Source organism: Saccopteryx leptura, chromosome 6, assembly GCF_036850995.1.
Source record: "Saccopteryx leptura isolate mSacLep1 chromosome 6, mSacLep1_pri_phased_curated, whole genome shotgun sequence".
NCBI lineage: Eukaryota > Metazoa > Chordata > Mammalia > Chiroptera > Emballonuridae > Saccopteryx > Saccopteryx leptura.
Window position 1 is genome coordinate 21,163,333 of NC_089508.1, and position 15,246 is coordinate 21,178,578.

The window sequence follows — 15,246 nt, forward strand, 5'->3', positions numbered from 1 at the left end:
CTTTGAGAACTAGAAGAATCTTACTTTCTGAACTCTTACCAGGCTTAAAAAATTTTTAAAGTTCTCCTGTTAATGTGGTAATGGACTTCTTCACCTTGTAACAATTCTAGAGTTTTCATCTTTATAAAATACTTGTGTTATTTTTTAAAAATTGTCTGTAAGGAATCACACTCATTGTCACACTCTGACTGCTGTTTGTTCCTCCATGCACTGCAGAATGATTTCTTTCTTTCTTCTAACATTGGCTTTGCTTAGTTAATTAAGCAAAATCAGATTCAAAGGCATCTTGCCATTACTTATCTTACTTGACCTCTTTTTATTTGCTTTTTCTTTTTTGAACTCTTCAGCTGACTTCAATGCTCCTACTCTTTCCTGCTTCTTCTGCCTTAGTTGTTTTCATTCCTCCCATACAAATCTTTATTCTTTCTTCACAATTTGTCCTTTAAATACTGGTGCTGTCCAGAGTCCTGTTCATGGCTTTTCTCATTTACCATATACTTCTCTGTCGGGGTGGTTTAATGTTCAGCCCTCCAGATGGAGTTGCTCATTGGACATCTCTGTATGCTGTTGCACAGTGCTCAGTCAACAGATTTACATTTGAGTTTATTCTTTTCTGAAAACCTGTTTTTCTCTCCTACCTCAATTGATGGCATCATCCTTTATCTGGATATCTACACCTAAAATAAAGAGAAAATTTATAATTATTCTTCCTCTCTTCCATCTAATTGGTCCTGATACCATGTGTATTTATAGCCTTATATCTCTTGACTCTGCCCCCTCCTCTTTTTTATTCCCTTATCCCAATTTAGGCTTTTATTGTTTTATTTATTTATTTTTTGTGATAGAGACAGAGAGAGGGACAGACAGGGACAGACAGACAGGAATGGAGAGGGATGAGAAGCGTCAATTCTTTGTTGCCCCTGGTGGGCAGAGCTTGTCGCCCCTGGTGGGCGTGCCGGGTGGATCCCGGTCGGGCGCATGCGGTAGTCTGTCTGACTGTCTCTCCTCGTTTCCAGCTTCAGAAAAATACAAAAAAAAAAACTAACTTAGTTTCCAGTTCTTTCTACCTTAGTTTCTCACCAAGATAGAGTTAATCACTCTATTCTTTATACTATTTCTGTATAATAACCATTATACTATTCAGGAATATATTATCTGTCTGTCTTCTTCTCATGCTATTAAATGCCTTTATACCTTCCATCCAAGGTACATTTAATATTTTAAACAGTTTGATATTTCTGTTTTAAACACTTTGCTATTTCTGAAATTTGAGTGGGTCTTAAAAATAATCTGTAAATTTGATTCTGTAGTGTCTTTCCATCTTTTCTGGAAAGGAGACTAGTGGAAAAGCAGTTGTTTGAAATTTTTGACGTCAATTTTTGTCATCTTAGATTCAAGGAAGTACTTTATTTATGTCTTGTTTATATTCTTGGGGTGCAAGGTCATTGAGAAAGGGTTTTTGTGTTATTTATCTCTGAAGAAGGTGGTATTAAAGTTTTCTGTGCACCATAGACTAAGTAGCTCATGTTGAATAAAATACTAAGTCAATTTTATTATTCAGTGACATAATTTCAGGTAGTAGTCTCCAGAATTAGAAAGTTAGTGTTCACGCACAATGAGAGATTTAACAGCATCATGTGTTTAGGCTGCAAAAAACGCATTTTGCTGTGTGAATGTCAGTAACTTCAGCTGGCAATAGCTTAGTTGAAAATTCAGTATTTTTGTTAGACTTTGAAGGTAATGTAGGGATGTTAGGAAAGTTAAAGGAAAAAATGTGTAGGATTTTCCTGAAATAAATTGTACTAGAAATCAGATAACAGTTAAAGTTTTAGTATCAAAGTAGAATAATATTGTAGAAAACTGCATGAGTCTTGAAACAATAGACCGGCAAATTAGGAAGACTGTTGAGTGACAGCGTTAGGAAGTGGATTACATTAGCTAGAATATTAAAACATCAAGGCTTTGAACATGTTTGAAACTACATCTCCTGAGAATAAAGAACAACCCATCAAGCTTTACATTTTCTCTTTCAAGGCCTTGAACGGGAAAAAGAGGATCTGGAGAAGCAGATGTCAGAGTTGCGGGTGCAGCTGAACGTGGGTGCGCTGGCTGCGGAGTTGGAAGAAGTGAGGCGGTGCTCGGAGCGCAAAGACAAGGAGAAAGCACACTTGGCAGCACAAGTCGAGGTGACTTTGCTATTTTTAAGCCATAATCAAAGGACTTTGGTTTTGTTTCATGGAATTGCTTAATGAAATTTTAATATGAAGACTGTGATATTTTGTGAACTCTAGTTTGGGAATAGATAATATAAGATTATATAGATGACTGATGGTATGTAGAAATTTCGATGGATTCATATCTCTTTCATTTGGACCTCAAAGCCAGGAAACTAATAATCTTGAAGATATTTTTATTCTAGTAGCAGTTGAGCCCTTCCTAAAGATTGGAAGGGACCGCTTCTCTGAAGGGACAGTGAATTAGCATTTATTTTGGGGTGACACCGGCAGAAGGCCCAGAGAAAAGGGATTACTGATATTTCTTCTTTGGAACCATAAAGGTTTTCAAATATCTAGCTGTTCTGCATGAGGTAGTAATGATGCCTTTATTAGTTTAGGGTTGTGTAATAATTGTGAGTAATGTAACCATGAATGATGTGAAACTAGGCAGCTACCATTTCCTGCCCATCTTTTATCTAGTAGAGATGGGGTAATTATCAGAAAATATTGAAAATCAAAAGAAAGAACTCCATAAAGAGGAAATGGCTTAATTTTAGTTATCATTATGCAAATTAGATTAAACATGGATGACATGTTTAGAAATGGATATGTATCGTCTGTATGTTTTTATTAGTGAATCATGTTCCAGTTGTAATAAGTTGCCACATTTAAAGAAGCTTCTAAGTTCTAAGTTTCTAAGTTTCTAAAAGGTAGAAAATTGGTGTGTAAAGCATCTCACTTTGTATAATCCAAAGGAAATATTTAATGTGACTCTAATCTGAGTTTCTCTTTCATCTTGTCACTGCGTCAATAGAAAATGTATTTTAGGTTTGGTTTGAGATTCACATTGTAAAGATAATGAAATATTGACATACTCTTTACAAAGCTCTCTACGTGTTTAATAATTACTTATCAGAAATATTCTTAGAGCAGTTGTAATTGTAGGGCTTTTGAACTTTGCTTCATAGGTATTATTTTAGCCCTTGATCCTAATGACAAAATATGATTGTTTTACCAAAATTAAGTTTTGTTTTTTTTTAAACTGTGCTAATAAATATCAAGGGTAGAAAAATCCCTTTGTTAAGCTGTTTATAACCACATGCTGGTCTGTCCTGTTTCCCTCCCTCCCTCCTTCCCTCCCTCCTTCTCTCCCTCCCTTATCTTTCTTCCTTCCCATTTTTCTTTTTTTTTTTTTCCATTCACCACTTGTGGAATAAATTGAAAAAAGATCTCACACTTGTAGGCATTTAAAAAATTACTTATAATAACCTGATAATGCTCTCATTTAGAGAGCCTGGCTTTCCCCTTGTCCTAACGTTATGTTTCTTCCGCATTTTCACATCCTCTTGTGTTTGCCTTTACCCACAAATGAAACAATGACTGTGTTTTATGTGCCAGGAACTATTCTAGGCGCTAGTGACATAACAGTGAACAAAAAACCACCAGATTTCCTTGTCCCTATGCAGGTGACATTCTAAAATTGATGTAGAAAGTTCTTTGAGTTTGTATCAAGTCTAATTTAAATTCCTTTGGGATGATGAAAGATGTTTTCCCAGTTGCCGTTGAAAAAAGTAATCATAAAAAGATATCATTCAGCCTGACCAGGAGGTGGTGCAGTGGATAGAGCATTAGACTGGGATGCTGAGGACCCAGGTTTGAGACCCCGAGGTCGCCAGCTTGAGCGCGGGCTCAACTGGCTTTTGAGCAAAATAAAAAAAAAATGCTCACCAGCTTAGACCCAAAGTCGCTGGCTCAAGCAAGGGGTTACTCAGTCTGCTGAAGGCTCGCGGTCAAGGCACATATGAGAAAGCAATCAATGAACAACTAAGGTGTCGCAACGAAAAACATGATTGATGCTTCTCATCTCTCTCCGTTCCTGTCTGTTTGTCCCTATCTCTCTCTCTCTCTCTCTCTGTCCCTGTAAAGAAAAAAAAAAAGATATCATTCATCCTCAAGAAAGTTCCAATAACCAGTTTTATTTTTTTCTGATTTTTTTTTATTTTCCAAAGTAAAATAATTAACTTAATTAAATTTACATCAGTTGTGTTAGATTTAGTGCCACTTCTGATTATGGCTTGATTACTTTTCATAGCTTATAGAGGCTCATTTAATATCCTTATTCCCAAGCTATTCTCCAAGTGAAATCTAGTGTAGACTTTGTGAGAGATATAAGTCATGGATCACTCAGTATCACCTCTAACAGTTGGTAATCTAATAGAAATTTAATTGAAAAGCATTTAGGCTCTGCTTTATTTTTAGAAAGTTTTAAGTAGTATGGCGTGTTGCTATATATATTCTATAAAAAATGAAAATTAATTTTATTTAGTTGTTTTTCAGAGACCAAATATAAATAGGAAAAGATGCACAAAATGAGATCATTGATCAGGCCCAGAAACATTTATATAGTCACATTTATGGTTTGTTTGATCACGGTCTTTCTCCTTTGATCACTTGACTTTCTAACACCTCTCCTGCAGAATCTCATATACAGTCTTGTGAACTCATTTTTTTCCTTAAACTTCCCTAATCCCTTCTGTTTTTCCTTTGTTCTAGCTGTTCACTGTTTCTGCAGCACTCTCTCTTTGTGCAAATCCTAAACCTTATTGTTCTGAAGCCTCCTTGGGTGATATCAGTTGCAAGTCATAATTCTTTCTTCTGAACCATCCCTTTGCCCACATTACTAATGTTCTTATGGCACGGTCCTCACACTGTTTTAAAGTGATCTGGGTATATTAAGATTTCAGAGTGGGTTGAAATAAAGGAGAAGGGGCCGAAGAGAAAAGCTGCTCTGTCATCAAGACAAATCTAACTCTGACGTCCTTACCTTAATGAAGACATTCTGTATCAAGGTCTTGTCTTCACATCTGGAAACTTGAGTTTTTTATGTCCTACAGTTAATGTGATCTAGGAGTCTGCTTCATATTAGCAATGAAACTTATAAGAGAGCAATATATAGGAGTGTCAGTTCATTGATGTAGCCTGAGGGAGACATATGTGGATATTTAAATACTGTTCTCCTGTGCACAGCTCCAGTCTCCAATTTCATAAACCTAGGTTTTAGAAAGCTGAATTAGTAACCAAAAAAATTGTTCAGTGAACACAGAGCCAGAGAATAATGATGTCTAAGGGACTGGTGGTTCATGGTTATGGGAAGGCTTCCCACCCTCTATCTCTCTTTAACAGAGTCCTTGTAAGCAGAAATCCTATTTACTTCACCAGGTTCTGTCTTTATTTCTGGAATGGGTTGAACTGAGTTTTTTTTGTTTGTTTTGTTTTGTCTTTCTAACAATCTTCTGTGCTTTCATTCTGATGCTCAACCTCTGTTTACATTTTCTTTTGATATGTTGCTGTGCACAGATTTTGCTTTGGGCCATTTACTATTATGCATTTTATGATTCAACTTGTAGCATTCTGGGAGCCACTTATGAATTAAAGGCTTATATCTCCTTTCAGATCACAGATGAGTTTGGGTTAAGAACCAGGTCTTACCTCTGTATCCTTTTGTACCCTCTTCAATGTCTTACCCATTTTAGGCACTTACTTAATGTTTGTTGACTGAAATAGTATATTGTAGAACATTTTTATGGTTATATTTTAAAGTTAACATTGTCCAGTCATTCCTTAAAAGCATATTAATTTCTGGAAGAGTTGTCAGCATTCAGGGGGACCATGTTCTTTCTCACTAATTGCATTAGTTTTTGTTGCTCCAGGATATATATTTTAAGCAGGTATTTTATACTGAGGGAAGAACAGTGAAAATAGCTTGTAAAAAGCCAAATGAAAGCTACATTTGAGTTTGCATAATTTACCTTTCAAATGTACCTAAGATTTTAAATCTGTATATGCATAGGAAATACTAAGTTCACTTTTTTCTTCTTCTAAACTTGAGTTGAACCTCATTAACCTTGATAGGCTATTTGTATTCATAAGAATTTCAAGCATCCTTGATCAATGATTCCCCTGATTTAATCTCAGCCTCCATCTTCCATCAATTTACTCTTCTTGAAAAAAAAAATTTGACTTTTAAATTGAATGAAGAACTTCAAAGAAAGAAAAAAAAAAGGTGCTGTACATAATTTAGATTAAATGTTGAAAATGATAATTGAGTGACAACTGACATGATTATTCATTAACATATCTTGGCTCTTAATGCCAGAATCTATGTTTAAAAAGAGAAAGGATAGTGGAAAACAGAAATGTTAATCGGTAATAACTTTTTTTTGATGATTGGTACAGTAGTCACTGAAGGAAGTTTCCTTTTACTGTGCTTTTAGGATAAACTCTTTTGATTCTTGCATTTCTTCTATAAAGCAGGCCACTTTACTATGCAGTAATGCCCCCTTCAGCACTACTTTTAAATCCTTTTTAAAGACCTATGGTTTTAGTCATCTTAATTACCCTGTTTGTAGTTTACTATTATACTTCTTTTTATCTTAATTTCCTCCTTATCCAGGTGCATGTTGTAGTATAAGGTATTATTTGAGTACTAAGTAGATTTTAATCAGATTTTAAACAGATTAAATTATTAAGAAAACAAATATTGGCAGCAAAACTTCATAGACAGAGGCTAAAATTGTCAAATCTAGTGGAGAAGAGGTCTTCCTCTTAATACGATATAGTATGTAAGTCTGGATGCTGACCGACTGACTGACTCGCTCCCCACTTTCTGGGGTTTGTTGTTTGCTTTTTTATTAGTTTAATGAATTGGCTGGAGTTGTTTGGTGAGAACTATTTTTCCTGCAGTATGCAGTCACTTCTGAGAGGCTGCAACCTTGGGTGTGTGTAACAGTCTCCATGGCTATCAGGGATGATTGTGGTTTTAGCTGGATTCTCGTTGACTGTCTAGTTTCCTGATCTCCCAGTTAAGCTTCTGGCTAGTTTAAGTCTGTTGATATCTCACTAGCTTTTAGCCTCTCTGTTAATTGCTAGTTTATTGTTCTTTTTTATTTTGGACAATGTCCTGGGTGTATAAATTGCTCCACAATCTGTTCAGTTAAACTTGGGCTTCTTTTCAGGACTAGGGTGTTACCAGTTTTGGGGGGCATTCTCTGATTCCAAGAGGGCCATTCTTAGCTGTCTCTTTCCCTGATTTTCTCTATGAAAATTATAGCTGTTTCATCATTTCACTTGTTGCTACTAGTACTGTGGAAATTACCAGCCTCTTAACTTTTCAACCCCAAGATCTCCATATTTTAAATTGAATTTATTGGGGTGACACTGGTTGACATAATTTTACAGGTTTCAGGTGCCCAATTCTACAACACTCCTCTGTATACCATATTGTGTGCTCACACTTCGCCCCATATATCATTTTTAGGCATGAATTTCCTTATGCTCTATTAAAAAAAAGTCCCCTTAGGCATAGCTGTTGAGCTCTTCTCAGCTTATACAACCTCTCTTTCGCAGCAGAGTCTGCACCACTGCACCAGATCTGAGTTCCGGGATTGTGGCCTGCTTCCCTCTAGAGCAGTGGTAGTCAACCTGGTCCCTACCGCCCTCTAGTGGGAGTTCCAGCTTTCACGGTGGGCAGTAGCGGAGCAACCAAAATATAAATAAAAAGATAGATTTAACTATAGTAAGTTGTTTTATAAAGATTTATTCTGCCAAACTTAGTGAAAATCCGACATAAAGTACTTGGTAAGTAATTATTATTATATGCTTTAACTTGCTGTAACTCTGCTTTATAAATTTTATAAAGTAAAGTTACTTCCCTACTTTATAAATCACTATTACTGTGGAACCAGTGGGCGGTTAGAAAATTTTACTACTAACAGAGATACAAAAGTGGGCGGTAGGTATAAAAAGGTTAACTAACTCCCCTTGCTCTGGAGTGACACCACCATTCTTCAAATGTGGTGCTGAGTGGGGGTGGTAGTCTCTGACTTTCTTACCTTGCTTTTTCTCTTATGGAAAAGTGACTGTATGAGTGAATGGAGGCAGAGGCAACCTAGACTTACTATGCCTTTTGCCTTACAAGTGGGGATGTCTGGGGGAAGGACCCTCAGTTCTTTGGCTGTGCTTGCTTAGAATAGAGCTTCTGCAACCCTAGTCTGGGGCCCTGTTCCTCTACGGGTGAATCTGTAGCCATTACTGGGAGGTGGGCATAGAGTAAGACCTGTTGTCTTGTCTATCCCTAGCTGGAGTGTTGTTTTAGTCCCACTGCACTGGAGAGGAGGATATGGGAATAGGTTGTGACTCAGATGCTACAGACCTTCATTCTTACCAAGATTTAGCAGATATTCATAAATAAATGTTTTTCCATTTGTTCTGTGCCTTTAGGACAATTTTCAGATGCTTTAAATGATTTTTATTATTTAAATAAACTTTTAGCCTGACCAGGCGGTGGCACAGTGTATAGAGCGTTGGACTGGGATGCAGAGGACCCAGGTTTGAGACCCCGAGGTCGCTAGCTTGAGTGCGGGCTAATGCTTTGAGCAAAGCTCACCAGCCTGGACCCAAGGTTGCTGGCTTGAGCAAGGGGTTACTCGGTCTGCTGAAGGCCCACGGTCAAGGCACATATGAGAAAGCAATCAATGAACAACTAAGGCGTCGCAACAAAAAACTGATGATTGATGCTTCTTATTTCTCTCTGTTCCTGTCTGTCTGTCCCTATCTATCCCTCTCTCTGACTCTCTCTTTCTGTAAAAAAAAAAAAAAGAAAGTTATTACCTGTTAACTGGTTGTTTCACTGGAAACACTGTTTGAGCTCCTTGCAGTGCCATTCTGGAAGTCTTGCTCTCTGGTAGAAATAGTTTCTTGGTTAGAAGAAAATATCCACTCTGAGTCACAGAAAGACAAAAACATGGAAAATATAGTAAATCTTCACTTAATGTTGTCAATAGGTTCTGTGACTTTAAGTGAAACAATATACTATGAAATCAATTTTACCATAGGCTAATTAATATAAACAAAAGTTGAGTTTTCCAGAATTTTCCATCAACACTGTAACAAAACATGTTGACAAAAATGATGGTATTTGAGGCCCTGCTGTACAGAAAAAAATTTAAGAGCTACATGGGACATAGTAGAAAGGTCTGAAGTTCTAATATGTATGTAATAGGAGTCCTAAAATTCAAAGAGAGAATGGAGCAGAAGCAGTATTTGAAGATAACAGACATCAATTCACAGAACTAAGAAGTTCTGAGAACCCCAAGCAGGACATATACAATGAAAATCACAACTAGATATGTCACAGTGAAATTAGTAAAACCAAAGAGAAAGAGTGAAAATCTCAAATGCAGCTAGAAGGAGAAGAACATTACTTTAAAAGATAAAAATGGATATCAGAAGAATAGAAAGGTATCTTCAACGTGCTAAATGAAAATAATTGCCAACCTAGATCTATACCCAGTGAAAATATCCTTCAAAGATGAAGGTGAAGTAAAGATATTTCTAGACAACAAAAACTGATGAAGTCAATTTCAACAGGACTGCATCAAGAAAAATGTAAAGGTAATTTGTTTGAAGGAGAGAGAGAGAACAAAGATCGACAGATCGTTATTTTTGGTTGAAACATTATTTACTTTAAAAAAAATAGGACTCTTTTACCTCATTTAGGCTTTCTTAGTTTTTCTTTTCTCATCCTGTCTAAAATAGAAAAATTGATTTCTTCCAAGAGCACAAGGTTATACTATCACCTAAGGTAATGGTTTGGATCTAATTCAAATAAACTGTAATGTTCTGTAATAGGGAGTTTCAACTGGTATGATGCAAGAATTTTTAAAACGTGAATACCTGACTATTTAGTCAGGGACACTGACCTCTTTTTCCCTTAAATTGTCAAATAAAAGAAATAACAACCGCCAGCACAGTAGGTATCTGGTGTGAATGAATCAAAATTATACCTATTATTTTGGTCATACTGGCAAAAAATATATGTTTTATTCATGCTGCAGAAATTTAGTACAGTGGTACCTTGAGATACAAGTTTAATTCGTTCTGTAACTGAGCTTGTAAGTCAGTCAACTTGTATATCAAACTAATTTCTCCCATTTAAAATAACTGAAATAGATTTAATCCATTCCAGCCCTGTGAAACATCCCCAAACCATCCTAAATTATGAAAAAAGACATATTTAATTAAGAAACACACATGTATACTTTACCAATGCATAACAAAATATATGAAATAAAAGAAAAAAAATGTTATTACTGTATTACTTTGGAGACAGACGAGTGTGGCTAACGGAGTTGAATGGCGGAGGAGGAGGGAGGGAGGAAGGGATGTAGGCACTGTAGACACGTAAATTGAAATTACACTTTCTTAACACTAAATGTAAACTAAAACTGCATTTTCTTTACTTTAAACAAAACTAAAACTGCACTTTCTTTACTTAAAATGAAACCACAAAAACTTAATTGTAAAAAAAATGCACTTTCTTAACTTTAAACTTAACCTAAGCTTAACATTACGTATTTTTCATTTAATCATTACCTGTTTTTGCCTTTTTGGCTGCACTTTTGGCACTTTCACTTGCAGGACTTTTGAATAAAAATCTACCCAAAGAGGTTTGCTTTTGCCTGCCTTTTAAAATGTTACGGAAATGTGACAAACAAGTGTCATTAAAAAGTGCTGAACCACGACCAGTTGAAACTTTTTCTGGGTGTTTCTTTTCAATGAAACTTGAAAGCTTCTCCCACATTGCCAGCATGTCTTTATTTTCACTTGTAGAAATCACTTTATCCGACTCTACCTCCTCGTCACTACTAATCTCTTACAGAAGCTCTGTATGTTGCATCATCTGTAGCTCCTTCAACTCCTCAGTTGAGAGTTCCTCCTCATGTTCCTCGACGAGCTCGTTTACGTCACCCTCATCTACCTTCAGACCCATCAACTTTCCGAGGGACATAATCTCCTCCAACACTTCTACCCCGGTCTTGGTCTCTGATTTGAATCCTTTGAAGTCCCTGTCTGCAACAACATCAGGCCATAACTTTTTGCATGCCAAGTTCAAGGTTCTTCTTGTAACCTCTTGCCATGCCAAGTCAATAATGTGTAAACATATCATGATGTTGTAGTGATCTTTCTCAAACTCTCGAAGGGTTAGAATTGTATTCTCAGTCACCGCAAGGCAGCGGTAGAACAAGTGCTTTGTGTAAAGCTTTTTAAAGTTGGAAATGACCTGGTGATCCATAGGTTGCAAGACTGAAGTAATGTTGGGTGGGAGGTAGAGGACTTTCATGAATTTGAACTCATTGAGAATGTCATCTTCAAGACCACGTGGGTGGGCTGGAGCATTTTCAAAGATTAATAATGCTTTCATCATGAGTTTATTTTCTTGAAGATATTTCTTCACTGCAGGACCAAAGATGAGATTTACCCATTCAATAAAAAACTGCCGCGTAACCCAAGTGCTAGCATTGGTCTGCCACATAACCTGCAGTTTTTCTTTACGAATCTTGTGAGTCTTAAAGGCTTGAGAATTTTTCGAATGATACACTAGCAGTGGCTTTACTTTACAGTCACCGCTAGCATTTGCACACAATGCAAGCGTAGATGGTCCTTCATGTGTTTATGGCCTGGCAGCTTTTTCTCCTCTGCAGTGATGAAAGTCCTCCAGGACATTTTTTTCCAAAACAATCCTGTTTCATCACAGTTGAACACTTGTTGAGGGATGGAGCCTTCCTTTGCGATAAGCGCAGCAAAACGTGCAATGTACTCCTCGGCTGCCTTAACGTCAACAGTCGCAGCTTCACCATTCCTCACCACCGAGTGGATGCCAGATATCTTCTTGAAATTTTCAAACCAGCCATAACTTGCCTTAAATGTATCTTTTGCCTCTTTTGAGGTTGATGGTTCTTTCATCTTCAAGTTACCATAAATAATACGTGCCTTTTCTCATATTACAGTCTCCATCACTGTATCTCCTGCCAGCTCTTTCTCTTTCACCCACACCTGCAGAAGCTTCTCCATTTCTTCATGGATATTTGTCCTTAATTGGGACAGAATTGTAGTTCCTTTCGCTGGATTTGTGCTTTTGATGGCATCCTTTTGTTTAAGGATGGTACAACTTGTAGATGTATTGCAGTCGTACAGCCTTGCCAGTTCAATCACTCGTACACCATGCTCATGGCTCATGTTTTTCTATTATTTCTTGCTTTACTGCTATCGACATCATTCTCTTCCTCTTCTCACCACTGTCCTTTACACTCACTTTCTTCGGCCCCATGATAGCACAAAAAAAAGTTAGTAAAAAATGCAAAAATGATGCAAGAATGAGTACAGCACACGAGATTCTACTTGATTCTGCGGGTAACACATGAGAAAGAATGAGATGCTGGTGTTGTGCTGCTGATACTGGACCCATGCACCCATGCACCAACTAGCGACAGCTTCCCGAATCATGACTCATATCTCGGAATTTTGCTTGGATCTCAAGCAAAGATATGGACCGAGTCGCAGATTGTATCTTAAAATTCATATGTTGGTCTGCTCGTATCTCAAGGTACCACTGTAATTAATTTTTGTGTGCCATGAGATGAAAAAAGTTGAAAATCACTGTTCTGTAAAGTAGTAAAGCCATACTGTTAAGTGACATGTAGGTTCTCATCTTCACTATATGTCATGTAATTAGAAATAAAATAATGGTTCTTTAGTTGAACTATGTAATTTATCTTAGCACTGCCAGCTGCCACGTCAAAATTTAAAGACACAGGTGTGTACCTTTCATTGAGAGCTGCTTTGACCTACTGCATTTCATAGCAAATGAATAATCACAGATGTTTCACCTGTGTGAAAAGCAGGCCCAAATACCAGTCTTCTTTGAGTACAGCAGTTTTAATGTATTTATATTCAAAATTTCTCCTCTCAAAGTGCCTACATTAGTTAAACATCAGAGTAGCAGAGTTAAACTTAACAGTCTAATAGAATGTGAGAAAAATTAAGAAAACACAAATGTACTTTGATGTGTGCAAGGGTCAGAATTTCCCTAGTGTGCTCCTGGGGCCTGGATGTTAATTACATGCCCCCCTGTGTTTTAAGTTAAACACTGAAGAAATGTGTATTTAAAATGTTCTTTGTAGTGAACATTATGGCTAATGAAACAGAAGCTAATGTTTTATTTCTTCACAAAGAGATGAATGTATTTAATTAATTGAACATTATTTTCTGTACTTCACTTAAGCTTAATATTATGTTTCATTAAAAAGTACATTGAAACTGTAGTTGTATGAAGCAGATAGGTTCTCATAGGATTTGTGGAGAAATAATTATTTTTAATCACTGAGAAGGACTGAGAAACCTATTATTTGAAATTAATATTTTTTGTCTCTGCTTCATTTGGCAAAAAAAAAAAAAAAAAAGATAATAGTATATGTGATCAAAATTGGTACAATTGAAAGTACTGAAGTCTGTATTTTTAAAGGAAGAGTATTTGTGATGTGGTCACTGTAGTGTTTTATGTGGCTGCTCTTTAATTAAAAATTTGAATCAGTTTTTATTTTATTTTATTTTTTTTTCTTTTTCTGAAGCTGGAAACGGGGAGAGACAGTCAGACAGACTCCCGCATGCACCTGACCGGGATCCACCCGGCACGCCCACCAGGGGCGAAGCTCTGCCCCTCCAGGGCGTCGCTTTGCTGTGACCAGAGCCACTCTAGCGCCTGGGGCAGAGGCCAAGGAGCCATCCCCAGCGCCCGGGCCATCTTTGCTCCAATGGAGCCTTGGCTGCGGGAGGGGAAGAGAGAGACAGAGAGGAAGGAGGGGGTGGGGGGTGGAGAAGCAAATGGGCGCTTCTCCTATGTGCCCTGGCCGGGAATCGAACCCGGGTCCCCCCGCACGCCAGGCCGACGCCCTACCGCTGAGCCAACCGGCCAGGGCTTGAATCAGTTTTTAAAGATTATTAATGTGTTTTGCTGGGTTAAAAAATAACTGACTCGTAGATTTTATTATATATTTTACTTTTAAAACCAATAATGACTTAAAAAAAGTTTTAAATGAGATGATCCCATTGAGTGATGGCCTAATTTAGCTGCATGTAGGAATATTTTGGGGCTGTCACACTTGTTTTTATTGATTTGAGTTCTTTTATTGAGAGACTTGCCTTAATTCTCTTGACTGTGGAAAATTGATTAGTTATCTTCTCTGTATCAGTTCATAAAGCTCATAAATTATCTAAAAATGAATGAGTTCATCAAAACATGCAAGCATATGTCAAGTTAATTTCCCAGTAGAAGTGAGTAGGGCATGGCTTAATTAAGAATCTGAGAATTTCAGGTGAAATCCTATTAAATCTGTTAGTTCTTTTGTTTACTCAGTGAAAGCAAAATTTTATAATATCAGTTTGCTTTTAGTGTGGGAAATAGAACTGCTTTAGCTATTTTATGCAATAGTTGTTTATATTATTGGCAGACGGGCCCTGCCTAGGCTTCCAAGAAGGATTGGTATGAAGGGGCAGATTCACTATGAAACAAAATAAATTATATCTCTTTGACTTTGTTGACCAGAAGCAAAAGGCCAAATTAGCAAGTATATGGTCTCCATCTCACTTCCACATGCTAAATCTTTAAATCTCTCTACACTGCGTCAAATTTGCCCTCAAAACCTAGCTCAACGGGAGTGTTGAGCATTTGGTTTTGCAGCCTTTGTGAAATAGGAGAGTGTATTAGAAGGAGTGGGGATAAGGGCTGACCACTCTGGGGTCATGCACAACAGTGCCAGTAATCAGGTTTTCTTTCAGGTGAAAATGACCTTGCCTTGTATATTTCATGACTTTTGAACCTAGTCTTGTGTTTGTAGTTGACACTCTGTGAATGCTGGTTGAATTCATATTAATCCTAATATCACATTTACAAATACACATCCATCCATTAGTAACATTGTATTTATACTGTAGTTTCTTTGTTGGGATTTTTTAAAAGTTTTTTGTCCATTTTAGCCTAGTTAAAACTAAATCATCTGTAACACAATTAAAAATATTCCAACATGCTTGAAAAAGAATTTAATTTCAATAGGTACAAAAAATTTAAACACAATATTTTTTTCTGTTCAGAAGTCAGTCTTCTTTCTTATTGGATATTTGCATCTCATTTTGG

General features: G+C 36.9%; 1 protein-coding gene across 4 annotated transcripts in view; it reads left to right on the forward strand.

The window, feature by feature from the left end:
• Positions 1 to 15,246, forward strand: part of CEP128 (centrosomal protein 128) — a 412,477-nt gene that overhangs the window by 117,827 nt on the left and 279,404 nt on the right. For all 4 annotated transcript variants that reach the window (XM_066342939.1, XM_066342940.1, XM_066342941.1 and 1 more), the window contains one exon: positions 2,035 to 2,186. In XM_066342939.1, the coding sequence (XP_066199036.1) occupies positions 2,035 to 2,186 (152 nt within the window). The remainder of the gene's footprint in view (positions 1 to 2,034; positions 2,187 to 15,246) is intronic.